The sequence below is a fragment of the Rhea americana genome, unplaced genomic scaffold (genome assembly GCF_003343005.1).
Source record: "Rhea americana isolate MKP2758 unplaced genomic scaffold, rheAme1 scaffold_142, whole genome shotgun sequence".
NCBI lineage: Eukaryota > Metazoa > Chordata > Aves > Rheiformes > Rheidae > Rhea > Rhea americana.
The window spans coordinates 1,680,677-1,695,828 of record NW_028185506.1 but is presented as its reverse complement, the minus strand read 5'-3'; the positions used below and the strand labels follow the sequence as shown (position 1 = coordinate 1,695,828).

The 15,152-nt window shown below is 42.7% G+C and overlaps 2 protein-coding genes across 3 annotated transcripts; one reads left to right on the top strand and one right to left on the bottom strand.

Moving 5' to 3' along the window:
- Nucleotides 1-700: 700 nt before the first annotated feature.
- FOXM1 (forkhead box M1) lies at nt 701-10,915 on the bottom strand. Of its 2 annotated transcripts, XM_085298849.1 has the most exons (9): nt 10,812-10,915; nt 8,540-9,136; nt 7,258-7,406; nt 6,827-7,039; nt 6,290-6,418; nt 5,661-5,705; nt 4,639-4,717; nt 3,993-4,174; nt 701-2,911 (listed from the first exon to the last, which is right to left on the bottom strand). In XM_085298849.1, the coding sequence occupies exons 2-9, from the start codon at nt 9,087-9,089 to the stop codon at nt 1,862-1,864; spliced, it is 2,397 nt and encodes a 798-aa protein (XP_085154975.1). In that variant the 5' UTR covers nt 9,090-9,136; nt 10,812-10,915; the 3' UTR covers nt 701-1,861. The 2 variants fall into 2 exon arrangements, with proteins under 2 accessions (XP_085154975.1, XP_085154976.1); XM_085298850.1 differs by lacking the exon at nt 5,661-5,705.
- A 116-nt stretch (nt 10,916-11,031) lies between these two features.
- On the top strand, nt 11,032-15,146 carry RHNO1 (RAD9-HUS1-RAD1 interacting nuclear orphan 1). The gene is made up of 3 exons (XM_085298848.1): nt 11,032-11,070; nt 11,801-12,069; nt 14,300-15,146. Exons 2-3 carry the CDS (start codon nt 11,902-11,904, stop codon nt 14,939-14,941), a joined length of 810 nt encoding a protein of 269 aa, XP_085154974.1. The 5' UTR covers nt 11,032-11,070; nt 11,801-11,901; the 3' UTR covers nt 14,942-15,146.
- The last annotated feature ends 6 nt before the right edge of the window (nt 15,147-15,152 follow it).

The window sequence follows — 15,152 nt, the reverse complement described above, 5'->3', positions numbered from 1 at the left end:
ATACATTGGTGAGATAAATCCCTTTAGTGTATTTATGTCTAGCCTCTCTCTTCCCTTTGGCTTTGATTTCCTTTTTCTATATGCCATTTCATGTTCCTTGACTGCTCAAAAAAATTTTTTTGTTTCTGCCCTCAGTGCTTTAGGTAGGGCAAAGAGTCCCCATGAAATCACGGTGCCTGAGGGAAGAGAAAAATGCAGGAGAGAGAAGTGTCATTAGAGAGCTCATGAGAGACTTTCATGGACCATCATTGCCACAGTGCCCAGGAAGCTCAGATTCTAACACTTAACTTTGTAGTATCCTTTCAGACAAGATAGTTCTACTATCCTCTTGTAAAATCTAACATATACATTAAACAGTTTGTCCAGGTCACTGTTACAGTTACTCAGCCTACTACTGAAACCATTTGAACCGTCTCTTCTCTCAAAGCATCACCTGCCTACAACATGTTTCCTCCTGAGGTAGAGTAGAACTAAATGCATCCTCTCCCCATTGATCCTGTCCCCTCTCAAATTAACCTGGCCCAGAATTAAGATGCAGGGCTAAAGAACATTCATTAGGCGAGCAAAAGCAATTATTCACTCTATGGCCCAGCCTGAACACACTGCTAAAAGGCAGCAATACAAAGCGAGAAGGGTGAAAATTCAGCAGGTGCACTGCTGATCCTGAATCTTGACAACAGTAAAGACAATACTCGTCTGTGTTCCCACACAAGCTTTATTAAGTAGGTAGTGACCACAAACTGTGTTTGCTTGAAGTGCATGAGCCATCATTTGTCTGTAAGCAGAAGAATAACATCTTTTATGTGGCCCTTTCCTCCTGTGATGTGAGCTGCAGAGAACCAAGATGAGCTGCCCTGTTGCACAATCCACTAAGAGGTCACTTTTCAGTGAAAATATCAGCATCTGCTCTACAGGTTCTCTTTTACCATTTCAACTGATGATTGTAATGAGGGCCATTTTAACCATTCAATAGAAGTCAGTCTTACTGCAACAATGACTCTACCTAGTCCTCTAAGTACATAATAGTAGGACTCTGGAACCAGAGGAGTTAGAGCGTGATCCAAGAGCAAAAGCTCTTCGTCATTCTAACCTTGAGAAAGGAGCTGTGAGAGGAAGCTGGACCAAGAATTTATGCTGCAATTTAGAAAACCTGTTTCAGTATAACTTGAATAGTCACTTAGTCACATACAGATCTCTTCCCCAGCAACATTTGGGGCAGTCTAGGCCAGCGTGTTTCTGAAGTGAAAGAAAAAAGGTATTTTGGGGCTCTCATCCAGAGTGGAAGAGTACAGAAGTGGAACATATGGAGGACACTAAGCCAAACCCTTTACCAGCCCAAGTATTCCCATAATAAACCTACAAGAATAAAGTTACTATTAAAATTAAAGGCTAGTTTAAGGCATGTACAGTATTTACAGCCATTAAAACTGCACTAAGAGGGGAACAAAGTGAAGGGAAATAAGGACAGAGCTAGGAAGAAGTTCCCACGCCCTTTCCTATCAGATGTAACTGAGGAATGTGTCTTTATCTCCTCTGATCTCTTCAGTAGCAAAGGCCATTCAGTGCCTACTTAGATGTTCTCCTGATAATCTATTTCCAGGGACTCATCTCTAGCACAAGGTTAGAGAGGTTCCAACTTGTCCCACATAATAGTTTATTGCAGCTCATAAAAGGGAGCTTATAGCAGCCAATGGGCCTGTCTCCCACCTAGCAGGAGTCAATAATGCCCTATATTCTCAGGGGTGAGGGAACTAGTCAAAAGCAGATATTGGACATCTTCTTAAACTGTGTGAACAGATTTCAGAAGAGGAGTGTGCTTTCTGCAATATCAGCATAAGCCAGTTTCAGCCCTTGGGCCAGTTTACTTCAGTTCAGGTATGAGCTGAGACCAACTAATGTCTGTTCCTAGGTTTTCATCCTCAAGACCAGGAAAGCTGATATCCAGGAGGATTTTGCTCAGACTGTCATTCATTGTGTCCAGGATCAGGCCCTCCATGAGCGACCGGTTTTCAGTAAGGCCAGAGGCTGGCAGTTCAACAGATGATTGCTTAGTAGATTCATGAATGAAAGTTGGAGAGCTTGTAAGCGGGCCAGGCACCATTTCACTGGATTCTGTATTAAGCAGTTCCCGAGGAGAGACAAAGAGGGAATTTTTAAGAGGAGTGCTGTTAAAACCCAGCAAGTCCTGGTTCTCCTGGAGAGGTGTGAATGGCAGCTGAAGGGTTCTCACTGGACTGAAGTCCAGTTCATTACTTTCCTTGGCTAATGGTGCAGATTTCCAGGGATCTAGGCATGCTGGTGGGGTAGTAACAGCCGGGACTTTGCTGGGGGTGGAAGAAACAGGCAACTTGCTGAACATTTCCTTGACTGGTGTTTTAAAGGGCCCCTCTTCCTCCTGGGAGCAACTGAGCTGTGATACACTCTCTAGAGTCTGGCTTTCCTGCAGGAAGGGAAGATCTGGCCCTAATTGTAAAGAGTCAAAGCCATTGCCCTCTGGCAAAACAAGGACTGGCTCTTCTGAACAAGGCTGTGCCAGGCGCTGTTTCCTTCTGGATCTGCCCATTTCCCGCCTTTCCCGTCTCTTTATAACTAATGTGTCAGAAACACCCTTAGATGGGGACTTCAATATGGTGAAGTGTTTCTTCTGCTTTGTGGCTAAGACTGGGAGGAACAAGCCTGGCTCTTCCTTTATAGGTAAAGTTGAGGTGAATGGGGACAGCCAGTCATCTGGTTGGGAGCCTTCCTCCTCCTTTATACAGAGGGCCTCAGGGAAAGAAGGTGATTCCTCACCAGGCTGGGAGTTGCTCTTCTTTAGAGAATGGGTTGGGGCAAATAAACTTTCATCACATTGACTCTCCTCCTTGACAGCAGTCATTGTTAAAGAGGATGACTCTTCAGTAGAGAGTGACATCTACAAAAAACCCACAAATGATAAGCAGTCAATAAGTAAGGATCTAACACATCCAAAAATACAAATGATAGTGAAAAGAAGAATAGAAACACTGGTGGTAAAAATGATCTTCAGAAAGCAGTAGCAATAACAGCAGATAGAGATTGATCTCTGTGTGAAATTAATACAGAGAAGTCTACAGATCACATCGGAAAGATTTTAGCTATATGACTGGAAGTGATGCCCTTGAGACCATTATGAAAAACTGTTCTAGGTGGAAACTATTTCTGGAAAATGGCAGGAGGCAGGAGGAAAGCTAAATATTTCTGGAAAATGTATTCCCTTTGATTTCTCCTTACAACATCAACATGAAAAATAACAAAATGAAGGTCACAATTTTCACAGAAATCCAGGAAGAAAGGAAAGAGAGAAGGGGAGAGGAGGAGAAAAAAACAGATGGAATCAAAAATGAAAAGTATGAGGAAAAGATAAATCACAGGAGGAAAGAACATGAGGCAACAGGCATACAAAGAAAATAAGACTGAGTTAAGAAAGGACGGAAGAAGTTATTGTTTTATAAGGTCTAGGTGTTGAAGAACAGTCAGTGAGATGCCAAGAGTTTAATGTTTAATAACCATCTTGATTCAGCCCAGAATTAACTGGGTACTTGCTTCTTGCTAATTCTTTGGAATTCCAAAAACTCTAAGAAAATACTACATAGGAATAAATGCTCTTTCAGCGTCAGTCCTTATGTTAGGACTATCTCTTCAGAGCTGTCACAATCTGAGCATTTTAGGGACAAGACAGAGCCATTGCTCACATTCCCATTTCTTCAGATTTGAGCAGTAGAGAAAGATTATCTTGACCATTTAACCTAGAGACCTCTCTCTCCTGCAATGAATTAAGGTAACATCCTTATAGCAAGGCAACTAGTGGGTAATAGTCACCCTAGAGACAGAAAAAGACAACAAGGATTGTCACTGGCTAGTTTATCTTTTGCCATAAGCTTCTTTCAGAGGAGTAAATATGCACAAAGAAACCACACAAAGAACAGGATCCAAAGACAATAGCTATGGGGGCAAAAAACAAATAAACATCCAACCTTTGGAGCAATGCGCACACGCTTATTGCTCCGGACAGTCTCCGAGCTGTTCAGAGATGTCCCTTGTGCCATGGATACAGGGACCTTCATAGAAGGCTGCAAGACAAGAGGCTGACTCAAAGGGAACTGGATTGGAACCAGGTAGGAGTTGATGCGAGGAAGTAAAGGCTTCATCTTTCGGCCTGGAAGGGAAAAGAACAGATTTGCTAGCCTCCCACCCTTCCTCTACTGTGTGTTGAAACCTAGGCACCTGGCAAGAAGTCCTTCCCAATCCCGCTAAAATAACCAGCTGATCAGAGATAAAATTACCAGCCTTCTCTGCCAATTTTGAGGATACAAATCCTAAGCCAGGAGCCCTAGGAACAAGAAAATATTGTTGCTTTTATAAATCTTAGACCTAAAGTTGAGGGGAGATCTGCTCTCACTCCATTTTGAGCACCTAACTCCCTCCATCTCCCCCCACATCCTCTCTCAGACATAGCAGCCCTGTCTTGGCTCCAATGCGTCAAAATGGAACAGCTCCAGGAAGCCTTTGAGTGGGCAAGGTTGAGTCACAGTTTCCACTTTTATTCCTGTGGGAATCTGGGACAGTCTCCAAGATTTAGGGGAGGGATTCTTTTTGGCCTAGGTTGGTGCTAACACTCACGTGCATTATGAGGTTCAGTTTTGCTGCTGCTGTTGCTTCCCATGTTTTTCTGGGGATCTTGAACATGTCGCTTTTGCTGCTGCAATTGTGAAAAAAGAAAGAGGAGAGGAAGGAGAAAGAGAGACTTAAAAAGAAAAACTCATCTTTGTTCAAATGCCTCATTCAGAATTGCGAATCCGGAGGCCGGTGCTAAGCTAATACAGAGAGCAGCTGTTACCACCAAGCACTCATGCTGGCTCTATTTCTGTGCCACTTGCTATTTTATGGCATGCCATCTCTAGGCCAGCTACCAACAAAGCCATGTAGAAAAAGAGTTGGCACGACAGAGCTGCTTCAGCTGTGGACTCTGCTGCAGAAGTAATTGGGCATTAGTGAACTCAGTGCCAGAAGAAAAGCAGATAGGATAACTTCATTATGCAGCAAATCTCTGCACAAACCATAGACTGGATATTTGAGTAGAATAGTAGAGGCAACAGAGGAATCAGAGGCCTAAACAGATGGAAAGAGAGCCAGGGTGGTAGTGGTGACAGAAAAGTGCTTGACTGGCTGCTTGCATGTCTGTCATTGTTAGAACAGCTAGACGCAAGAGAGACAGCAAACAGGAACAGGTTCATCCTTCCAAGGCACAATAGAGTTATGTTCCAATATGAGAAAAGAAGCACACAGAGATTCTACTCTCTCTGGATCTGAGCCCCAAAACAAATTGGGACTACAGCCAGGGAGAACAGAATTGTACCTGAAACCTCTGGCTGGGCTTGTTCTCAGAAGGCTCTTTGCAGCCTACTTCAGCAGTAGGCTTAGAGTTACTCAAAGTCATACGGCTTTACCAGCTAACAAAAAGCATATCAACTGAAGGCAATAGACCTTTGGCTCAACCCTTTTTCCCAAAATGGGAGTATATGGAGCTTTTTGACTAGGTGCAGCAGTGACCCAGCTCCCTCCCCAAGCCTTCTGTCTTTTCCTTCAGTGACTGGCAAGAGGAAAATGGAAGCCCAAGCCCCGAGCCAGAGGGAAAGTCTTACGGATTCAGAGTGCTCAGGCGATGTTGGTGACTCCAAGTCCAGCGGCTGGTGGCAGCAAGGCATTGAGAGGGAGAAAATAAGAGGAAGTTATCAACCAAAGAGGAACAAATGGGGTATTTTAACTGTATAATCTGAGCAAACTAGTAATTGAATCTGCCCACCCTCTGCAAGAAACACAAGAAAGACTGGCCACACCTATATCAGACTCCAGTTTCTTTCACAAAGTGAAAATTCCTAAAACATCCATCTGGGAAAGGGAAAGCCTGCCTTGTGACTCTCCAGTCAAAAGAGCATAGAAATTGCACTAATGACCACTTCAGTGGAAACCTTTCCACTAGGAAGTTACATTGGACCCATGGAAAAAGGTCAAACAAGCTCATTATTACATTTAGCACACCATCTGAAGAATATATGTCCCAAAGAAACTCCAGTTTATATATACAGCCACAACACCTTCTCTTTCAAACACAGAGCTTGTCTATTTGTCAAGCAGAAGATACTTAATCCAGCTTCTACAAAAAGGCTGATGTCAAAGCAGCTTAACCTTCCTGCAAAATAAAGTGTATCTGGCTAGTGTGACATTTAGGAATCAGATAGACCGTGAGATTTTCTTTGCATGAGGCACTCACCTTAAACACCTGGTCCAATGTCAGGCAACGGTTGGCATCAGGGTGAATAGTCCAAAAGGAGATTTTACCATTAGCAGATGTTTCACGAACAAACATATCATGAAGGGACAGGTTGTGCCGAATAGAGTTCTGGGGGAAAGAAAAAGCAGTAAATTTGTTATCAGCACAGCAGGACCTGCCTCAGACATGACTGGCCTGGCACAGGAATTCTATTCCAAAGTCTAGGCAAAGTGGATCTTCATATTCACTGCATACCCAGCCAACCCTGTCATAAAAGCCTTGTATCCTCCTTACTCCTGAGATCCCTATTCTTGCTTCAGTGACCAAGCATTCCACCATTTTTCCTATGTGGCATGAGAAATAAAGGATACTGGAAGTGGGACATGGACATCTGGAATGTGACAGCATTTAGAGTAGGGGATGTTTAAATTAATCTCCATCTTACTCTGCAGGCTGGAGAACGACTTTCATTTTCATTCAGAAAGCTTATGATTTTATCACCCTGTGGCCCCGGCTACTTGAGGATCTGCATGTTACCTTCCAGCCTGGCTTAGCCACATGTTTAAAATAAGGGAAATGATCTTCAATCCAAGTATAGATGTCCTTCAGAGTCATACGCTTCTTCTCGGTGCTGTTGATGGCAAACTGGATCATGGCCATGTAGGAGTAAGGGGGTCGTTCTGATACTGAATCCTGCCAGGAGGACGAAGGGGAAGAGGTAGGAACAGTAGCAGTAGAATCTTCTTCAGTCTGAGAGACAGAAGGAACAATATATGAGTGCTTGCAAAGCCAAGGAGAAGAGCCATGGAACATCCCTGGTCCTCCAGGTCCTGCTATTCAAATCAATAAAGGGGAAACTCAGGTTATTTAGAGATGGTCATGTCCGGTTCTTTCAAGTTGTCTAATCGACATGCATTGCTTCCCTATCAATAGTTTCAGTGCATGCTCTGTTGCCTCCTCCTGCTTACCTTGATTCTTTCCTGCAGAGGTATCCGGTTCTCTTTCTCTGTTTTCTGCTTCACAGAACATGGACTTAGCCCATCAGATCTCATCTTCCCCAGCCACTGGATGTTAGTGAGACTATTATCCAATACAGAGCTAGTTGCCTCACTGCTGCCTGTTGGGATAACAAGCCCATAGCTCTGTTTACTTGTGAGTAACACTCTTCCCCCTTAATCCCAAGTGCCAAAAGGAAGGGTCTGGCCACTCTTCTCAAAAAGATATCTCTGTCTCAGTATAGGAACAAGATAGTATTGCAAAGATAGTGTCTTGTGGATATATCTTGCATTCCTGATTTCACATGAATCTGACAAATTTCTGGAGGGGGAAAAAAAAAAAAAAAAAAAAGCTGCAGCATGAAAATCCCCACTGAGAGCTATTGCTCTCAACAAAAAACAGGACAGTGTTGACTGCAGTACTTTGAGAACTCAAGTATTTTCGGGTAAAGAATAAATCTAATAGGCAGAGGCCAAGAAAAGGGATGGTGTAAGCTCCAGCAGAAAGATCACAGCATAAGATCTAAGTCAGAAGCTCACATATTTACAGATTTTTGAACAGCAGTGATGAAAACTAACAGATATGGTTTTACTACTTCTGGTGAGGCTGTTCAAAACAATATAGTTGCCAAAGCTGCCTATGGATTCTGGCAGATAGTACTATACCATAGGATTAGACTTGTTACAGCCCCAAAGAAACAAATGGGTTTTTTTTTGTTTTTGTTTAAGTTGTAAACATATTTGATCTGAGAAGCCATTCAAAATAAAATCTGTCCTACTTCTAGCATTTGCTCTGAAGTTTCATGAGACAGCCAAAAAGGAATGTGACTTGCTACAGTTATTAAAAAAGCAGAAATTGTCACTCCTTCAAAGCTCTAGGCGTACGTGTTTTATTCCCCATTAAAGCATTATACGCTAGTCTTGATTCCAGTCATAAGCCTTTTGCTAAATGGAACTTAGTATTTTGTTCTTGTGGTCTTGATTTCCTCAAATTGACTCCTCTTTCTTCCTCAGCACTAAAATTTTGCTCTACTATATACACCTTGATATGCCAGCTATATCTTTTGTACAAAAATATATCCACTAAGATCCTTCAAGATTCACTACATATTAATAGCTAATGCCCACCAGTTATTTTGTAGTTAGCTGAATAGTTTTCACTATTTCATACCGATATTTGGGCACTACACTCATTGGCACAATTCAGGGCTCATTCTCTACGTGGCAGGACAAGAAAAAAATAAAGACTACATACTGTTTCCTTCCTGTTCCTGCCCAGCCATGGAATCAATTCCTGAGTGCCAGAGTGTTGTCCCTCCTGCAAAACCGCTGGTCTGGATAACATTCTTCTCTCTTTCCCATCCATCTGCCTCATTGGGTGCTGTACTGGCTTTCTCTTCTGATGGGAGATGCTGTGATGCTGCTGGATCTGCTGAACGAGAGCTGCCTCCACTGCTAATGAGAATGAATTTGTTGGGCCCGTTGCTGCCACATTCTTTTCCTTTCGTTGTAAGTGCCTCGATGATGCTCTGGATATCAGCACTTGTAGGGATGGCCACCACTTGTGTGTTGGGCATAGTAGGATGGTTGATGATCTTTATTCCTGCTGGGAATTTCTGCAGGCCACAGTCCACTTTGTGTTTGGGTTGGTTGCTGTGTTGGTTCCCTTGGCTTGACTCCTGCTTAGGAGTCTTTTTACCCTGACCACTGGGCTCATCTCTTGCTGAAGTGCTGTATGCATCTTTCTGTGGGAGAGTCAGTTTCCGTCTTTTGAGAATTAAGGGCCTACGAGGGCTGGTCCTCATTATTGATTTGTGCAGTCAGTCTCCATTGAAAAGGACAAAAACAAATCCTGCAAAACAAAGGATGCAATGTGAGAGTGTGAAGGGCAGGAACAGCTAGGAAAGATGAGACAAATCACCAGAGGTGTACACACATTCTCAGCAATTGCTATGAAACTAGAAGCAAGGAAGGAATCAAAAAATGGGTTCTTTTAGCAAGATTCATAAAACTGTTGGAAAACAGCATTACACTTCCTTTATCCACATCCTTTGTAAACAGGACAGGAGAGATATTTATGAAGTAGATAATTTGCATCAGAAGTTGAGAGTCATAGAGTACATAATAATGAGGAAAGTATGCATATATGCCTTACAGATACAAGACGTGCCTTATATCTCAAGACTTAGCTGTGAAGTGACTTGTCCAAACTCAGTTAGCAAGCTGTAGGGAAGAAAAGATGAAACAGAGAAATAGCAGTCCTGATTCTTGTATCTCTTTGCTGTAGCCATCAGATCACACAGCCTTGGGGAAAAGGGGATTTAACAGATTGTAAAAGATCTAGGAAGCAAAGATCTCTCTAGAGATTGTCTCCTGGACACTACAAGGTCACATAATAAACACACTTTAAGTGAGAAGTGCTTTTAAATAAATTCAAACTAAATGTTTTGGCCATTCCTTTTGTAGGCTTGTTAAGCACTAGAAAATTACTCATCCTAGGGCAGCATACAGTTTTAAATTCAACCTGCTGGACAAAAAGACATATGTAAATTTTAGAATGGCAGGGAGAGGACAGGACAAGAAAGTAAATCAATTCAGAGATACTGATTTCAGGGTAAGATGCTGTGTGGCCCTTCTGGGAACACCACTGACAAATATCATTCCAGTTACAAAATAGGTAGACTGTCTCTTGTGACAAACTATAAAAGAACAACAGCACACACACTGTATTGATTATTTGTTATTTGGGATCATAGGTAGAATAAAAACAAAACAAAAATATGTCATTGTGTATTGGTGGATTTGATTCAGCCAGGTAGGAAACAGCAAAATTCTCAGTAAGAATCATTTACACAGCTACAAAAGAGAAGAAGTCCAGCAGATTAAAAAAAATGAATTGTAGCCTTGTGTGCTGGAAGCGGACAGACATGGGATCAAAGGCTGCTCAGCAGCTGAAAGCCACCAGCAGAAACACTCAGTATTACACAGAAGTCATGTCACCCAGGCACATACCAGGGCCCTTGGCAACCTGCTCCACTCCCTTCAACAGGCATCTCCACAAAATAAGGATGAATGTGTAATCTTTAGCCAGTTTCCAATAAGTTGCATCCCTACAGGAGCAAGTCATTTCCTGAAAAGCCCCAAAGCCACTACTGGTTGAAGCCCGGGAACAACCCTGTTGTATGCATAGCCCCATGGAGGCAGTAAGGAGGTGAGCACTAAAGGGCCTAACACACATGCCCAGCTGCTTCTTCTCCCCAGGTTCAACTCTCTCCGTCCCCCATCCTTCCCTCCCAGACCACGGGGTACCACCAAGCCTGCCGCACTCACCGTTGAATCTGGATTGCCTCCCCCAGAGCCCCTCCACCAGTGCCCTGACATGCCCAGGCCCCGGCCCAGGCCTTTCCCTCACCCCGGCTACCCTGAGCCCTTAATGAGGCTCTCACACGGGTGCCCTGCCACTACCTCCAGCCTCACTGAGAAGATACCGGAGGCGCGAGGGGTGACAGGTACAGATCGCTACTCACCAGCTTCCCGGCCGGGAAGGAGACGTAGAGGGGGAAGGAGACTCAGACGCTTCCGGACTCAGCCACCGCTCGCGGCACAGGTCGTTTCCCGGTTTGAATTTGGCGCCCGGCGGCTCGTTGGCATCACGTGCCAGTCTGGCCCAATGAGATGCAGGTCTGGGAGGGGAGGGGCGCCGTGGGCCAATTGGCGGCGGCCGCGGGGGATACGGATGTGCCGGGAGCCCGCGAGGCGCTGCGGTTGTTTTCGCTCTGCGTGCCGGTGAGTCCGAAGCGGCAGCGGGGGGCGCAAGGCAGCGGCGCGTTTCGGTGGGGTTCCTGTTCCGCGGGATGGTTACACAGCGGGGGCTGGAAGGGCCTTCTCAGTGCTTGGCATGGGTCCAGAGGAGTATTGGCGTGCGGATGGGTGGAAACTCCCCCTAACCGCGTCCTCGTCAGGCCGCGAGCCCCTGTGTGATGCAATGCTACCTATTGGTGTATAAAAAGCACCGACTTTTATATTCGTTTTATATTTTGGTATTTTAGTCAGGCATTATCATGGACCGATGTCTTTCTTCATTAATTTCTTTTTGAAAAGTTTTTGATGAAGAAGAATGCTTATGTGAGTTTAAAGTATCTGATTTGCATATTTAAAATATGTATTTTCATAAGGAACTAATTTTTCTAGTAATGCTGAGTCTTGCTTAAAATGCCGTTTCAGGAGTCCTTTTGCAGCTGGGGTATTTTTGTTGTTGTTGTTTGCCTATCTCGTCTCAGCTATACCTGGCTACCTGCCTTTGTGAAGCTGAGGGGCATTTAATTATCTATCCTATTATGCTTTTGCTAAATTTGTGTTAAATCAGCTGTAAGGCTCAAAACTACTGCTGTAAACGTGGAGTATACATAGAGATGTGAACATGGTACTGTTGCATAAAGATTTTATTTTTGTTAAAAATTAGACTTGAGATTTCCAAGTAAGTTTGTGTTCAAATCCATTTATTTGCCTTCTACAGATCTGAGAGCACTTTAGCATCTTCTTGAGGTGCTTTCCTCTTTTTCCAATTGATACTAAAAAGCATCATGAGGTTTCTAAGTGGTTTTACCATACCTCTTGATGCCTCCAAAGAAGAAATGTACCAGCAAGGCCAGGAAGGCAGAGCTGGTATTCCTTGAGAGGCCGCGAGAGGGACCTATTCATTCCTATGAATCTCCACTACCTTTGGCTGAGAATCCAAGACGAGTTCCTACCAAACCTGTAGACCAAAGCACCTCTCCTGCCTGGGTTGGTATAGATCATCTTTCCCTCTGTGTCCAACCACAATGTTTTTTCAATATTCTCTTGCATGTCTCGGCAAAAACCTATCAGTCCCAGATACTGAAAGCCAGTAGCATGGACCTACATTCATTATAGTTGGCTAAAACATAAATAAGTACTTTTTAGTTGCTTCATACTCTAGTCACAGACAACCAGTGATGTCTTGGTCACTTGAAAATATAAAACTGTACAGTGCGTACTGATCAATTATTACTATTTGTCTTCTGAAAGACTAATTCTCTTGACAACACTTCCTACTTTATACAGCAATTGAAAATCCCACATGTGATAAAACATTATTGTGGGGCATTTTTTTTTTCTTTCCCCTCTCCTTTTTTCTTTTTAATTTGGCTTACTGCTTGAAATAATTCCTGAACTCTAAATGTTAGATGTTAAAGTATTAGGCCTTTCATTTAAATCAGGCTTTAGGTACTCTGGTGCTATGCTAAGTTTAGAACAAATAATCCYGGAGTGGGGGCCTGTGTTCCCTAACCTGCCCTCTTTTGCATTCTGTGTATTTTGAACAGTTTCTCTGCAAAAACAGGCATTTTAATGGGCTCCTTTTCTCGTTTGAAAAAATATTCCAGGGTTTGTTTGCACTGTCCTAAGACATTCTATATTATATCACGTAATGTGAAGAGTTTTAAGCAAACAGCAGTTACAAAGATGGACAAACTGTTCCCACGTAACAACAGCTACCACTTTGGACAACTCTGTTATTGTTACTTGAGTCTTTAAACTCTTTACAGAGAAGCTCTGAGAAGCCTAACTTCAAACCCACATGAGACGTTCCTCTGGCCCTGGGTACCTAGAGCTATTTTTGTGATGTCTTAACTTCAGAGTAGAACATGTTTAGTTTTTTCCTTTTAAATTTTATATGTGAAAGTGATGCACACAGCCATTCAATTCAAAATGTACAATGATTCTAAAACATATTTGAAGCCAACAGCAACAAAACTATTAGATGTTATTCTGTTTGAGAATGCTGGTAGGTTTGAAACTTCCTGAAGCATCTTCTGCAGATCTTTTTTCAACTTGTCTCAGTGGCAACTAAGTTTCTGCTCATCTTGAGGGTATGTTAAGACTCTCACAAGCTCTTAATTGCTAGGCGCCTGCCCTGGTAAAATTTAACTTGCATGTCCTCTGAAACCAGGAAGTCACATCTTCAAGGTTAGTAGCTCACTGATGTTCTTGTAGTTGTGTGCCAGGATATAATTATCTGGGGATCGTTGCTCTATTCTGCTATGCAATGGCATTGCACTCAAGCAGTACAGATGTACAATAGGAAATCACAACCCTTAATATAAATTACACAGAAATACTTAATTTTTGAGAGACTGCAGTAACTTCAAAACACTGAAAGGGCTGTTGTAGCTAGCTGTTGTAGCTAGATCTTAGGCTATTTCAAGCACCACATCCTCTAGAGGAGAGCAGAGTGCWGAATGTTGAACCCGACCCTTTCTGTTGAGACCCAGGAAGATAAAGAATACTTTAATAGAAGGGTTTTCAGCTTTTGAGTAACAGTCTGGAATCTTCCACAGAAACTTAGATTATTGAGTTTTGACAATCTCGTGTGAAACACTGACATTGGATGCCCAGTTGGTTCCTTCACCTTAATTTACGTTAATAAGGCTTTCAAACTACTCCTCCCAAACATCTTTATTTCATAACACACAGTTAATCTCTGTATTCCAGAATAACACATCATCAGAAAGCCACAGATCACTACAGACATTTAATACTTCTAAGTGGGCATCTTTTACTCAAAATCATATCATATGTATTGATGTCAATTCAACCTGAATCTGTTTAGGGAGGTTGTAATTTGTTGAATTTATTTGGAGTTATACTAAGACACAGCAAGAAACAGTATCCAGCTCTGAACTGTTTAAATCAGCAAGAGTTAGAGGAGTAGATGTCAATTAGATGTTTTTTCTTTTCTTTTTTTCTCTTTAAGCACACAAGACCTGGGATTAAGATACAGAGAACAGCTCACTTAAACCACACGCTTTTCCAAGAAGAGTGGCAGAACATAGTTTCAAAGTTCAACTTGATTAATGACTGATTTTCTTTGCTTCAGAACAGATTACCCACTTAATGAAAACACTAAAGAAAGATGGGAGGGGGCAATAGAATGTGGTTGGTACTTCTTGATATGGAGAAAATTAATCCTTTCATCATCTGTCTTGCCCTTTAGGTGTGCCCACATTTTGAAACATCTGAGCTAGTAAGCTTGAAAGGATGTCAGAAGAAGCACTGTGGTCCTCACAAAGCCCAGAATCAGGATGCCAGTCATGGTTTGCTTCATCCAGGAGGTGCTTGCCGAAAAGCTATAACCTGCAAGTTTCCTCCTTTAGCTTTTGAGACTTCAGAAGGGCATGCAGTCCACTCCTCAGATTGTTTGGATCACTCAAGGAAGAACACAAAACTCTCTCATAGACAGTCCAAAAAAAGGACAGTAGCAAAAGCCAACATCCAAGAGGATAGTCCTAAAAACTATAGAGAAATATCTTCATTACCTGTTGCTCAGCATGTAGAACCAGAAGTCTCTAGTTCCCCAGATATACAGACTCCAAATCTGCCTTCTGTAAGGAAGTGGAGATGCAACAGCACTTTGCCACAAATGGATAGCCACGAATGGCTTCCACATAATACTTTGACACCCAGTATCGATCCCCCTGGGAGGGAGGACTCAGCAACAGTACTTGTTACTGATACTCCAGAGCATGAGTATGGAGTAAGGGTAACCTGGAGACGGCGGCCTCATATAATGAAATAMCTGAGGGAGAGAGGAAGGCTGAATGCTGGTGACCTATTTGTGAGAATGAATCAGTTCTGATCTTTCTAGAGAGACCAAGGTGMCTTTAGACTTAGTTGGAGCAATAATTCAGTTATGTGCAAATACATCTAAATAGAAAATGGTATTTTTAAGGATAAAGGCAGTAACTTTATGGCTTGCTAATCCTACTGAGAAATCCTTTTAGGATGGGGGGGATTGTGGGTTTTTTGTTTGTTTGTTTTTACTTTGGTTAGGTTTCCTTTTGAGAAGG